Source organism: Mirounga angustirostris, unplaced genomic scaffold (genome assembly GCF_029215605.1).
Source record: "Mirounga angustirostris isolate CCGP_5_RB_7025 unplaced genomic scaffold, mMirAng1.0.hap1 SCAF_18, whole genome shotgun sequence".
Taxonomy (NCBI): domain Eukaryota; kingdom Metazoa; phylum Chordata; class Mammalia; order Carnivora; family Phocidae; genus Mirounga; species Mirounga angustirostris.
In genome coordinates this window covers 202296-216532 of record NW_026991726.1, presented here as the reverse complement: position 1 = coordinate 216532, position 14237 = coordinate 202296, and the positions used below count along the sequence as shown (strand labels likewise).

Below are 14237 nucleotides of genomic sequence, written 5' to 3'. Positions count from 1 at the left end.
TAGCGTTCAGTAGAGTACTTAATTTTTACTAATAATTTACTAATATTCCACACTTAACCAAAAATAACCTTGGATTATTAGTTATAATTAAAAAAATACATGTCTAATGAGACTAATCAAATAGAAAGAAAAATAAGAGAAAAAAACCAAACATATAAATCAGATATGAGAAAGATACACTATGACTGAGCATCCAATCGGATTCCCCTAGGCAACCAGCATAGAAAAGGATAAGTGATCATTTAAATGAATGCCAAGGTTTACTACTAGATATACCGTATCTTGTGTGTATATGCATATGACACATAAGAGGAAAGAATCACAAACATTAAGTGTGAGTCTTCCATTCAGCATCTGTCCTAACTCCCAAGCTCCTGCTCAGAAGGTGTCAACACGGAATTCAAGAGACCAATCTACACTACCTGGTAGAGAGTGGATATTCACTAAATACATTGTACACTAATGCCAAATGAAATGACCGATATCACACTTGAAGATGTGCAGCAGCAATCTGCTCTTCACTCCTACCAGTTAGAAATGTCAACTTAACTAGAACAAAGAAAAAAAATTTCCTAGAACATCCTGTATCATTTGACACACAAATCACCATCATATGTAAAATACTTGTATGAGAACAAAAACTCAATGTGATAAAGAATGGTACCTCTTTATTTGCGAAGTAGAGGAACCTGCTGAACTAAACAGTACCAATTTTATCACCTGTAAATTGTAGTTAAATTTCATTTTCTTTAGGGTATTAAAAATCACGTGCCACTAAGCTGGAATGCCCGTGTTTGCTCTCCATTAATCACAAAGTAAAAAGGACGGTGATATCTGGATGTGAAGTAACCAGTAAAGATTTCAAGAATTATAAGAAGTTTTTTAAAAAATCTACAGAAGTATTAAATAGACTCTTTCATCTCTATGCCCCCAGGTGCCTGGAAATCACTTGCAGATTCACTGGAACTGACTGAGCACAAGGTATGTTCCCGGGGGGCAATCTTTGTAGTGTCAGATGGGACACAGCAAAAGGATTACACAAAATAGCTTCCCCCCTCCAATAATGCACTTTAAACAGGTACTCTCAGCAACACCCAAGAAAAGAAAAAGAGGAGCCTCACAAGGTCTTTGGTGCACTGGGAGTCCCCAATTAAAGCATCTGGTTACCTTCAAAGAAATTCCCTATCTCTGACCCCCTGAGCTACAGAAGAGCGTATGCTGCCTAGCTCTATACCTTTTGCCACATAATACACTGGATTATTCTCCTCCGCCTAACTAACCTAAGCCCAGAAAGCACGCCATTCACTCTTCCTCACTGATCTTCACTGCTGTAGGAACCAATAAAATGAAACCAGGTTGATCCCTAATCTCGGGACAGTTTTTCAAAATAACTATAAAAATCAGATTTTGCTGGAAGCGATCTATGTTAAAGGCTGCCATGTTAAAATACTTTTGTGTGTGCCAGAGTGAGAGACCCTCAATGAAATATTTTATGGCCACAAGGACTGACTCAAGGCAGAGACTCAATCTCACCTTCTCCTTCCAGTTTTTAAAGAAGCAATTTTTAAAATAAATAGACTTGATAGTGCACAGTGCAAAGATCTTACTTTATTTAAAAGGCTTTATCATTGTGCTTCGAAACCACCTGGGGGCATGGTTATGTTGGCACCCTATTCTCATTTTGTTGGGCTGGAGATTTTTTGAAAGCTCCCTGGGTAATTTGGGCAGCCATGCTTGGTAACTACCGACCTGCCTCATCCTTGCCCATTTAACCCTCCTGTGGAACGCAGGATGCCTGGCTTCTTCTTAGCAATTCACACGAGCGTGGAGTTCCCAAAAACCATCAAACTTACAAATGGCAAAAAAAAATTGCACATAATTATTGTTATACAATTAGTGTACACAATATGATGAGTTTAAAAATATTCCTACACTCGTGTTGCCATCATGTTATTGAAAATTTTTTAAGGATAACATGTACAAGAACCTAGGCAGAGTAGGTTTTCAGAAACCAGAAATTCCAGGGTCTTAAAAACAGTTAATGAATGTTGTGGTTTGCAGAATTTATGGCTGTCATCCTACTTTAACTGTTTATAGCTACCCCCCTCACTCTCAAAAATCTCCTCATGTGTTTAATAAATAACATGATCGATCTAAAAAAATAAAATAAAAGCCTGTATCATTTTTCTGCCAGAGGTGAGTGGTTTATATTGCAACACAATGTTTTATTTAAAGGCATTATACACCAGTAATTTTTAAGTGAAGAAATTAAACTTTAAAAGCAAACAAATGACAAGTATAGGTAATGAGATGCTTCCGTCATGAGCATAATTTTCTTCCTAAAAAAAATGTTTCATCCCTTTTTTATTTAAGTAATTATCTTTAAGTATAAATATTCCTAATTAAAAATTGTCTGCAAGTCAAAAATATCAGAATGATCGAAAGAGTGTATTCATCAGAGCTGGGCAGCATCCACTATTATTGAAATTGTATTAAAAGAACAGATAATTATACTCTTTATGTGTTCCATTTCAATAAACCTGTTTTTGCAGTTGGGTTGCTTTTCTTACCAATGTATACAATAGAGACCAGAAGTTTTATTATCAACTAAAGTATGTGAGATCAATCAAAAGCAGCAGAAGGCTTTTATAATGAGGGCAAAGGAGAGGGTAATAACAGACTGTTATAGGTTCTCCATTGTATATTGATCAACTGTTGTTCATTTTCCATTAAGTTATAACACATAAAAGGCACAGTCAAAGCTCTGCATTTTTAAGTTGCTTTAGATCTGGTTGAATAAGTACCTTGAGCATGGATAATGTTGGCTACTGAACCCTTTAGCAAAGAGCAGCAGAGTTGTTGCTTTGCTCAAGATGCTGTCTTAATGAAATGCATATTTTCATACCTCTTTTGGACATTTCCAAGATGTATTGTTTCTGGGGGGACTCCCCAGGGACAACCAAATCTGCCTCCGGGAAGCCGTTTAAAATCAAACTGGCAGCATATTTTAGGATCAGGTCCACACGTACGAGGGATGTCATAGCTGTAGAAAGGCATCATGTGGCAAAAAATATCTGTGCCAGATCCCAGATCTAAAATAAAGAGCCAACAGACAAACCTGGATTTATAAATTGTGTTTTCCCAAAACTGTTCAAAATGCCAGTACTTTCTACATATATAATGCAAGCTCCACCCTAAATCTACAACCTACTTAACTACTACTCATACATAAACTCCAGTGGCATTTAAAGACCACCAGCCTGAAGGAAGAGACTCACATCTCAGTCTCTCTCTACCTCCTCTATCTAAACTGAGCAGAGACCCATCACGGACCAGCGTGTGCTGGCCTGGAAAGATACAAACGAACAGAAGCAAAAGTTATCCCTGGCTCATCCAAAAATATGGGCTGTGTCCATCCCTGGCTGCCAGCTCCTTGCAACATCTGTCCCCACATCAGTAACGGGACACACTGGGGAAGACCATGACACTAGCCGCAGAGGAAAGGAGAGAAGGAGAGAGGAAGAGAATAAAAGGAGGAAAGGAAGAAGTAGGGAGGCTTGTGAGAATGCTGGGCAAATTCCTATCTATTTCTCGCTGTGAGGAGAAGAAAGGGCAACCGGAAGAGTTCACAGAGTCTCCCCGTTGTTCACCAATGAAGAGCCACCAGGACTTTTCACCAAGAAAGCAGCACAGGACAAGGGGAAGTACTTCTTAAAACCAAAACAAACAAACAAACAAACAAACAAACCCAAGAATAAAAATGAAGCAAACAAAAAATATACTGAAAGGGAGCACTGGTTCCTGATGCAGAACTGTCTTTAATTAAATGCCCAATGCCAGCAAGTGTTGTTATCACTGCCCTTGAGAGGTCAGAAGCCTACCACCCAGTGATGGAGGACTTGAGCAAGGGTTAAAAATGGTTACCTTTTAGGCTCCTGACCTGTAAATACCTCTCCCTCTTTATTTATAAAGTGTGGATTTCTACTTTTCAGCAATGGGTTATGTGATGCTTTTATGACAAAGACAGACACAACAACGAAAACAAAAAAGCAACACGCACGTTTTGAAAAATGAAAATACCTCCTTCATTAAGAACCAGAACACACAAAGAAGCTCAAATGAGTTCCAAAGCATAATTTTGAAGCAACATGTTCAAATCTATCTGGTAAGTGCTAACATATTCCAGTTCTATCTCGTGCTCCATTTAGTTACCAGCTCTTTTCCAAAATTTAAAGCTTTTATAATTTGTATATTTTTGTGCTGTCAGTTGCTTCACTGAATCACACTCGAGTGTGACATCACGGATCTGGTCACTAATGCTTGCTAACCGCACAGAGGCCCTCGGTGACAACTCCTCTTCCCTTCTCCGGTAGATCAAAGACACTCAACAGCCCCACCCCTTCGCCTCAGCCATACTATTTAGCAGCTCATTTACACGTTTCAGTTTATCTGCTGCTGTTGGTCTTGTCTTTCATCAAATTAAGACTATAATTTCCTGATAGGCAAGGAAGTTTTCTGTATTTCTTCCAAGCATGGTATTAAGTACATAAAAGTACTCAGTACTTTCTTGCTGATTGGTATTTATGGGCAATTTGAATGTAGGCAATACTGTTAAGTAGGGCCTCTTCAAATTAACAATCCCTTTTTTTTAATTAATATGCTCTTTGCATTTGATCAAACTATACAGGATATAACCCCCTACAAGTTCTCGTTTTCCCTACAGGTTTTAATTTCCAGAATAAAAAATTATATAGTTAATTTCTTTCCTTATTGAAAAAACAGCAGTACGTATCAGGAAGTTACTGTCTAGATTTACAAACGATTTTTTGAAAACACTTAAGGGGGGATCTAACTTACACAGGAAAACAAGTATGATGCAATGCAGTAATTTCTGAACATTGTTTTAGCAATGAAACCCTTTTTGTGGATGAAATCTTACAGAAAGCCCAGTACCGGGAAAGCAGTGAATGGCAGGGGCTTAAAAGCCTGGGCTTCTGAACTACACAAAGCTGGATTCAGATCTCGCCTCTGTACCTACTACCTGTACGACTTTGGCAAAAGGCTTCACAGCTCTAAGCATCCATTTCTTCACCATTTAAGAGGGATAATGAGAGAAGAGAAGATAAAGGATAAAGATCTAGTGAGAGAGCAGATATAAAGCATACAGTACAATGCATGGCCCAGAATAAAGAACTCAATAAAGAAAAAGAAATAATAAGGTATTCTGAATTAAATGGGGGTTGGGAAAGGCAAAAACCTCTCAAGAAGCCTAAATCTTGTCTCCTTCCCACCCCTCAGCAAAGAGCTGTAGAAGTATGACCTTGGGAACACCTGTGCACCCACAGAATACAGCGTGAAAACAAGCAGGACGGGTAATAGGAGGGCTGTTCAGGAGGACAGGATTAATGGTTTAAAAGGCAATTCTTACTAGATGCAGAGACAGGAAAGACAGAAGGAGGAAACACAGGCTGAATGTGAAATAAAGGACTGGATATAAGTTCTCACACATGTTCAACTTTGTGATAAAACAAGTCCTTTTCAAAACAGAAGCATGTAAAAGCATTATTTGCAAAAGACTAATTCCTTACATTTATTTACTTCCTTTAGGCATAAAAAAGAATCCACGGTGTTCTATAGATAAATATCCTCACCACTGCTTAAGAGAATCTTAACACCAATACACTGGGAAAAAAATCGTAAGAACGTATATCTTGAAGCAACCTAATTTTCAAGACTGACACTCTGAATAAAGCCCGTAACAGGAGGAGTTCATAACCCTTATGAAATAACATCTAGGTCAAGTGAGATCTTCCACTTTCATCACACCCTACGCACCCCAATTCTGTCTCCAAAAAAATTCCAGCGTTTTATGCAATGCAAAATGTTTTTTAACTGCATAATGAGCTCTCTGAATAAGCATGTGAGAAAATCCGGCGCGTTTGAGGAGATAAGCCATTGTTGGTGAATGTCCAAAAGGATCAATAGACCAACCGGACCGAGGTTTCACTCCTGTCGATAAAGAAAATAAGTGTTATTTTTTTAACTGATAATGAAACGAAAAGAAGTCACAATCCATTCAGAGCCATCAGAGTTCTATGGTATTCTGGGTCTGAGGACAAGGCATCTGCCCAGCATTCCCCTTGAGCATACGTTCCCAGCAGGGCTCCCAGACGGGAGGATGCTGCCCCTGCCATGTCTTCTTCCCAGGCAGAGGAATCGCACTAGAGGTTAATCAACCGGCACTGAAATCAGCACTCTGCCATCTCATAGACACTAGAAAGCTCCTGCCATTTAGTGGAGCTAGAGAAACAAACAGGACCTAGCCCCCATCCTTCTAAGACCTCACAGTCTTGTTTTCCTTTGAGGTGGATAACCCAGCAACTTGCTATGTAATAAGGAAAAGTAAGCTAACTTATTTCAACCTGGACTCCTCAATCCCAATGTTAAGGAATTTTCAGGCTGTCTTTCATACCTCACAATAGCTTCAAATCATCTTTTTATACAGTAGCAGAAGTGACCAAAATAACTGCACCATATTTCATTAAATCTTAGTGAAATATAATAAAATTGTAATATAATATAATGCTCGTACTTTCTCTCTACCCAGAAAGGATTAATGGAATTTTTCACAATTGACTAACAGCAACTGTTAAGAGCCATTGACTAAAGATATAGCTCAATTTCACATAGGGTACAATGTAAAAAATAAACATAATAAATGTAAAGACTGGAATTAATGAAAGAAGACTAGTAATCTGGCATTATACAAATCTGATCTTTTATTTATTCAGGATACTCAAAAGCAAACTTGTACATGCAACCTATAGAAATCTATAGACGTAGTATTACTATGTGCATTTTTTTCAAACACCTGGTTAGCACTTCCATATACCTAGACTATGAGAGGTTCTAGGATTACAAAAATGAGTTTATCTTGATCCTGACTGCACAGAATATCATGCAAATAGGTGTAACACAGAGTATCAGAATATGGAGGGGAGGGAAGAAGTCTGTGGAACAATCTTGAAGATGAACACAGAGCTGGGAAGCCAGCAAAGGAGACTGAGGAGAAAAAGTCAGAACTCTCAGAGGACCAAGAATATGTGTCAAAACTCAAAGAACTGACCACATATTTTTGTTTTTCACATATGTAATTCACCTCTAAAAACTGTAAAGAAACCTTTTTTAAAAATATTTTATTTATTTGAGAGAGAGAGAGAGGGAGAGATCACGAGCAGGGGGGAGGGGTAAAGGGTGAAGCAAGACTCCCTGCTGAGCAGGGAGCCTGATGCAGAACTTGAACACAGGACCCTGGGCCAAAGGCAGATGCTTAACTGACTGAGCCACCCAATTTAGCTCATATTTCTGTGCTGTCAGTTGTTTCACTGAATCACACTCAATTTAGTATTTTTGGTTTTTTGTGGTGGTATGGTTTAACAATTCTGGAACTACTTTTCATGTATTCTAAGGTTGAGCAAATTAAGACCAGGGAGCCAGGGTTCACACTGTTAAGGAACTACCAAATATGTAAATGTGGGAGAGCAGAATGTACTTTAGAACCCTGACTTGAAATAGGAGGTATCAGCACTAACTTACAGTTTTGTAACACACACCCACACCCACACCCATTTTCTAGCTCTGCCCCAGGAGGGCCTAGATACAGTAACACCTCAGGACCAATGAGCACACCTTAGCTTCTAGATGATGACTTCTAAACACTATGCTATATTAAAAATAACCTTAAAGAAATGGCTCATCCCAGGACGGTGGCTGGGAAAATACAAAATAAGCCCGGAACATATACTTACAGCATAAAGTAAAGAAATGGTCAAAGAATCATCGGAACATATTAAAATAACTCAGGAGATAGCCTGTAGGGGCTTCCACTATCCAAATGTGTGACAATTGGGGCATCAAAATAAACAATGATAGTACTGGGTTATAACCCATTGAATAAAATAAGAAGCCACGAGATCCATGAGCCCTAAATAAAAAGAAAATAAAAAAAGAAATAGGAAATAAAGGAAAACAAAAAGGAAAGGTGTATTCCTTTCAGTAGAATGCCAACTAATAATTATAGAAGGAATGACAGAATTAGAAAACCATCAATGGATCCTAAAAGTACAACAGGCAAGTTTGATGAGGAATAGGATATTTAGCTAATCTCAATGTGTCCCCCACAAATAAGTTATTAATTAAAGAAGAAAGATGTAACAGTACAGCAAAGAAACTTAAGAGACCCAAATTAAGCAACTGACCAAGGCTAGCAGCACCAGTATTAGAACAGGGAGACATCATGTGCCTCCTGACAGGATGCACTGAGGCCAACAGAACATCACTGCAGTGATATTCGAGCAAAAGAAGTAGATTGGTTTAGGGGCGCCTGGGTGGCTCAGTCGGTTAAGCGACTGCCTTCAGCTCAGGTCATGAACCCAGGATCCTGGGATCGAGTCCCACATCAGGCTCCCTGCTCAGCGGGGAGCCTGCTTCTCCCTCTCCCTGCCACTCCCCCTGCTTGTGCTCTCTATCTCTCTGACAAATAAATAAAATCTTTAAAAAGAAAAAAAAGTAGATTGGTTTAGGTTAGGAAGGAGGGAAGAAGGGAGGGAAAGAAGGAAAGCGGGAAGGAGGGAAAGAAGGAGGGAGGGAAGGAAGGAAAAACAACCTGAAGCTAATCGTGAGGAAATGGACATACTCAAATAAAAGGACTTCCTACAACAAAGTCCTTCACTCCTCAAAAATATCAAGGTCAAGAAATTTTTAAAAAAGGCTGAGGAGCTAGCTGTTCCAGATTAAAGGAGACTGAAGAGATGCGATAACTAAATGCAACACATGAGCATGGTTGGATCCTGGACTTAAAGGGAAAAAAAAAAAGCACCTTTTATTAAAAAAAAAAAAATGCTATTGAGAATTTGAATATAGCCTATGAATTTGATTACAGTATTATATCACTGCTAACATTCTGGATTTGGTAACTTTCTTCTGGTTATATAAGAAAATGTCCTTTTTTTTAATTTAACTTTTTTTAATTTTGTTATGTTAATCACCATACATTATATCATCAGTTTTTGATGTAGTGTTCCATCATTCATTGTTTGCATATAACACCCAGTGCTCCATTCAATACGTGCCCTCTTTAATACCCATCACCAGGCTAACCCATCCCCCCACCCCCTCCCCTCTAGAACCCTCAGTTTGTTTCTCAGAGTCCATAGTCTCTCCTGGTTCGTCTCCCCCTCCATTCCCCCCCCTTCATTTTTCCCTTCCTGCTATCTTCTTTTATTTTGACATATAATGTATTATTTGTTTCAGAGGTACAGGTCTGTGATTCAACAGTCTTACACAATTCACAGCACTCACCATAGCACACACCCTCCCCAAAGTCTATCACCCAGCCACCCCATCCCTCCCACCCCCTACCACTCCAGCAACCCTCAGTTTGTTTCCTGAGATTAAGAAGAAAATGTCCTTATTTTCTTAGAAAACACACAATGAAGTATTGGACGATAAAGAAAGAAGATGCCTCCAACTTACTGTCAAATAGTTCAGAAAAACATGCATTATGAATCTAAGTACAGGACATATGAAAGAGCCCTTCCCAGCTGTCATGCAGCTTTTTATAAGTTTGAAATTATATCAAAATTAAGTTATAAAATAATAAAGGATTGCAATGTCCCAAATAACAAGGGCGGAATTAGCTTACAAGTGAGAGTAAAAATCACCATCAAATTCTACAGTGATGTCAGATTTTAGCAACGTTAGGGATGTTTTCCCTATCAAACTCACATGATCCACAGGAGCAGCAACCTAGCTGCAGTGGACTTAAGAGTCCCTGGGAGGTGATGATACAGAAAAGGAAGAATGTAAACCATATTTTTTAAAACTCTGACATGAAAGGAGGTGAGAGCTAGGCAGAGACCTAGAAAGGACCGCAGTATCCCACTAGGGTTTTCCTTGGTATGGTAAGTACTGTTTTAAAAGGGGTAAGGGGCAAATTTAGGTAAAAGCGCAGCATAAAAAAGCGCCAAAGTTTTATAAAGGGTATGTTTGCCAATAATACCAGGAAAGATCATGAAAAAGATTTTGTGCCATCAAGCAAGATTATCAAAATACATAATAAAGTAAAAATTGTTAGGAAAAATGACAAGAAATGGTCATTAAAAAGAATAAAATACACCCCTCAATTTTTGACAAACCTAACAGACTTAAAAATTAGAACAGAAGTAATATGAATAATATAATTAGTCACTGGATTATTCCAAGTACATTTAATATTAAAGCTTAAGAAAAGTCAGGGAACAGTTAGAAAAACAGGTATTTTGGGCAAAAGACAATGTTGGTAACTCAAACTTCAAAAAGTTTATGATATTTTGGGTAAAAGATAATCTTAATAACTCAAACTTCAAAAGGTTTATAATGATCATATTTGCATAACAGAGGTCACAAAGGCAGAAATTAACAAAAAACAGAACAATTTAAAAAGCATTCCATGACCAAATATAAAGTATCCAAAACAACATGCTGTTGTTCTAAATTGCTTAAAAAACAAAACAGAACATGAATTTACAAAATGCAGCCAAAGCTACAAAAAGATATTCCATTTCTCAAATGTGTCCATTATCTAAATGTAAGAGCTAAAAACCATAAAGTTCCTAGGTAAAAACCACAAAGTAAATCCTATGACCTTAGGTGAGACAATGGTTTCTTAGCTGTGACATCAAAACACAAGTGACAAAAGAAAAACTAAAATGGACTTCATCAAAATCAAAGCTTTTGTGCATCAGAGGACACCTTCATGAAACTGAAAAACAACCCACAGAATGGAAAAAAGTATTGGCAAATCATTGTCTGACAAGAAACTAGCGTCAAGAATATACAAAGAACTCTTACAAGTCAACAATAAAAAGACAAAGAACCCAAATGTAAAAATAGCCAAATAATTTGAACAGACATTTCTCCAAAGAAGATATATAAATAGCCAATACACACATGAAAAAACGTTTAACATCATTAGTCTTTAGGGAAATGCAAGTCAAAGCCACAATGAGGGACCATTTCATACACACTAGCATGGCTAAAATAAAAAAGACAATAACAAATGTTGCACATGTAGAGGAATTAGAAATCTCATACATTGCTGGGGGGGAATGTAAAATGGTGCAGCCATTATGGAAAACAATTAGGCAGCTCCTCAAAATGCTAAACACAGAGCTACCATATGACCCAGCAATTCCATTCCTAGGTATAAACTCAGAAGAAATGAAAACATATGTCCTCACGAAAACTTACGCTAGTGTGGGGTAGGGGGATGGGGTAATTGGACAGTGGTCATTAAGGAGGGCACTTGATGTAATGAGCACTGGGTGTTATATGCAAGTGATGAATCACTAAATTCTACCCCTGAAACTAATAATACACTATATGTTAACTAATTGAATTTAAATTAAAAAAATATATTTGCTGGGGAAAAAAAAACAAAAAACAAACAAACAAACAAAACCTTACACAAGTGTGTATAGCAGCATTATTCACAGTAGCCAAAAAGGGGAACACTCTAAATGTCTAGCAACTGAAAAAAGGAGAAACAACTGTGGTCTTTCCAAACAAAATAGTATTATTCAGCTATAAAAAGGAATGAAGCACTGATACATGCTACAACATGAATGAACTTGAAAACATCGTGCCAAGTAAAAGAAGCCAGTTATAAAGGCCATATTGTATGATTCGGTGTATGTAAAATGTCCAGAAGAGTCAAATCCATCCACACAGAAAGCAGGTGAGAGGGCTCCTGGGTGATTAGTCGGTTAAGCGTCCAACTCTTATTTAGGCTCAGGTCACGATCTTAGGGTCCTGAGATTGAGCCCCATGTCAGGCTCTGTACTCAGTGGGGAGTCTTACTTGGATTCTCTCTCTCCCTCTGCCCTTCCTCTGCCCCCCCCCACACTCTCTCCTGTCTCTAAAATACATGAATACATCTTAAAAAAAAAAAAAAAGTAGATTTGTGGTGGCATGGGCCTGGGGCAGGGAAGGGTGGAGTCAAGAAAGGAGTGTGACTATTAATGGGTAAGAGATTTCTTTTGGGGATGTTGAAAATGTTCTAATAGAGGGTGGCAACGGTTGCACAACTCTGTGAACAGACTAAAAACTACTGAGTTGTATACTTTAGGTGGATAAATTTTATGATATTGGAGACAACACAATTTTAAGAAGAAAATTTATGCTGAGCAAAAACTGATGGATCCAAAGGAGTCAGTCCATATATATGAAGTCCTGAAACAGGCAAAAATAATCTACAGTGATAGAAATCAGAGAGCAGTTGGCTGCAGGAGAGTTGAGGAGGATGAGGGAACTTTCGGGGGTGATGAAAAAGTGGCTTAACTGGGTATATATATTTGCCAAAACTAGAACTCTATAGTTAAGATTTGCATGTTGCACTGCATAGAACTTATATGTCAATAAAAGCTAAACATAAAGAAAAAAATCCCCAAACTGAAGTTTATAAAAGAAATATTCCTGGTTTAGAACATAATTATTTAAGAAAAGTGGCACTGTGTAGGGGGTCCCTAAGTCTGCCACCCCCATTTAGTGAGCTGTTAAGAAAATGTACAGGACTCGGCATATGGTCATACCCACAGCTATGACTTATTACAGTGAAAGGACACAATGCAAAATCCACAAAGGGAAAAGGCACAGGGGGCACAGTGTCCACGGGAAACCAAGCACAAGCTTCTAACAGTCCTTTCCCTATGGAGTCACAAAGGATGGGTTCAATCCCTCCATGTTGTGACAACTGAAACAACTGTGACAAAAGTGAAATGCTATCAAACAAGGAAGCTCCTGAAGAGACTCAGCGTTCAGGGTATTTGTTGGGGGCTGGTCATGGAGGCATCCTCAGCCTAGCAGTACATATTAAGATTCTGGACTTCCAGAAGGAAAAGAACTCAATACATGATCACAGTAGCATCTGTGATTAGCATAAACTACATTGTTTTTACACAGTTTAAACACAGTGAAACAATTCCACAGTATCTGTGTGGTAAGGATAGATGTTTTTTATTGGACTTACTTCTTGGCATTTCTATTTTTTTCCTATTTAAAATTTTTTTCTGTGTTAGAGATAAAATCCCTGCCATCCCCATTCATTCTTTCTTTATATTTTGGAATAATTCAAACTTAAAAGAAAAGGTTTAAGAAAAATATGAAGAACTCCCATAAACTCCTCCACCAGATTTACCAATTATTAACATATTTGCTTTACTTTTTCTTTTGCCATATCATTGGTGTGATTGTTGTTGTTATTAGAATAAGCTGCAGATATCACGCCTGTACACAAAAAAGAGATAACACAGGGGGTCTGAAAGTGCTATCTTTAGAAAGGTCTTGCTTGGAAGGTTTGCCCTTGGCTGGTGTCTGGGGACCTGGATTTCCTAAATGCTACAAAATTGTACTCAGATATGAAATATTTGAAAAGAATTACATACCACGTTGCAGGATGCAAATACTAGGTACTGCAAAGATTTAAATGAGTCCCATGTTCTTACCAGTTGTATTGAACACCTGGTTTTATCAGGGCAGTGTCCTCTTCCCCATGTCTTGTGGTAACAAGATCCCTCTTTCCCATGGAGGACCTATTCACATGGTTCCAGTAGAGCGGACCATGCCTTCCACAAACCCCTCTCCCGCATGACCATTTCCAATAAACTGACTAGGGCTTGATGATTTCAGCCTCTACACCTCTGGCCACAGAAACTGGCTCAGAGTTATGCACTTAATCCAAAGTGAGACAATTAGGTAAGACATTAAGAAAAACTTCTACTGATTAGACTGGGAAGATGAGAATCCTAGTTGCCTATGGCCCTCTTACTCACCATGTGAAGAGAACCAGGAGAAGACTAAGGCCATGCAAAAATAAGCAGAGCCAAGTGGAGCCTGGGTGGCTCAGTCGACTGAACATCCGATTCTTGATTTCAGCTGAGGTTATGATCTCAGGGTTGTGAGATCAAGCCCCGAGTAGGGCTCCATGCTGGGCATGGAGACTGCTTCAGATTCTCTCTTTCCCTTTCCCTCTGCCCCTCCCCACCCTCTATCTCTCTCATAAATAAATAAATAAGCAAGCAAGCAAGCAGAGCCAAAAGAGATAGTGTCCAAACAATATAATCCAACTTTACCTGAACCTACCGTACCTCTTGAATTCTCAATGACAAAACTAATACCTTCCTTTTGTTCTTCTTTTTCTT

The 14237-nt window shown here is 38.4% G+C and overlaps 1 protein-coding gene across 1 annotated transcript in view; it reads right to left on the bottom strand.

Moving 5' to 3' along the window:
- Positions 1-14237, bottom strand: part of LOC135363099 (alpha-mannosidase 2-like) — a 143445-nt gene that overhangs the window by 89939 nt on the left and 39269 nt on the right. The window contains exons 6-7 of the mRNA XM_064583784.1: positions 5836-6009; positions 2906-3092 (exon numbers count right to left, since the gene is read on the bottom strand). Coding sequence (XP_064439854.1) covers positions 2906-3092; positions 5836-6009 — 361 coding nt within the window. The remainder of the gene's footprint in view (positions 1-2905; positions 3093-5835; positions 6010-14237) is intronic.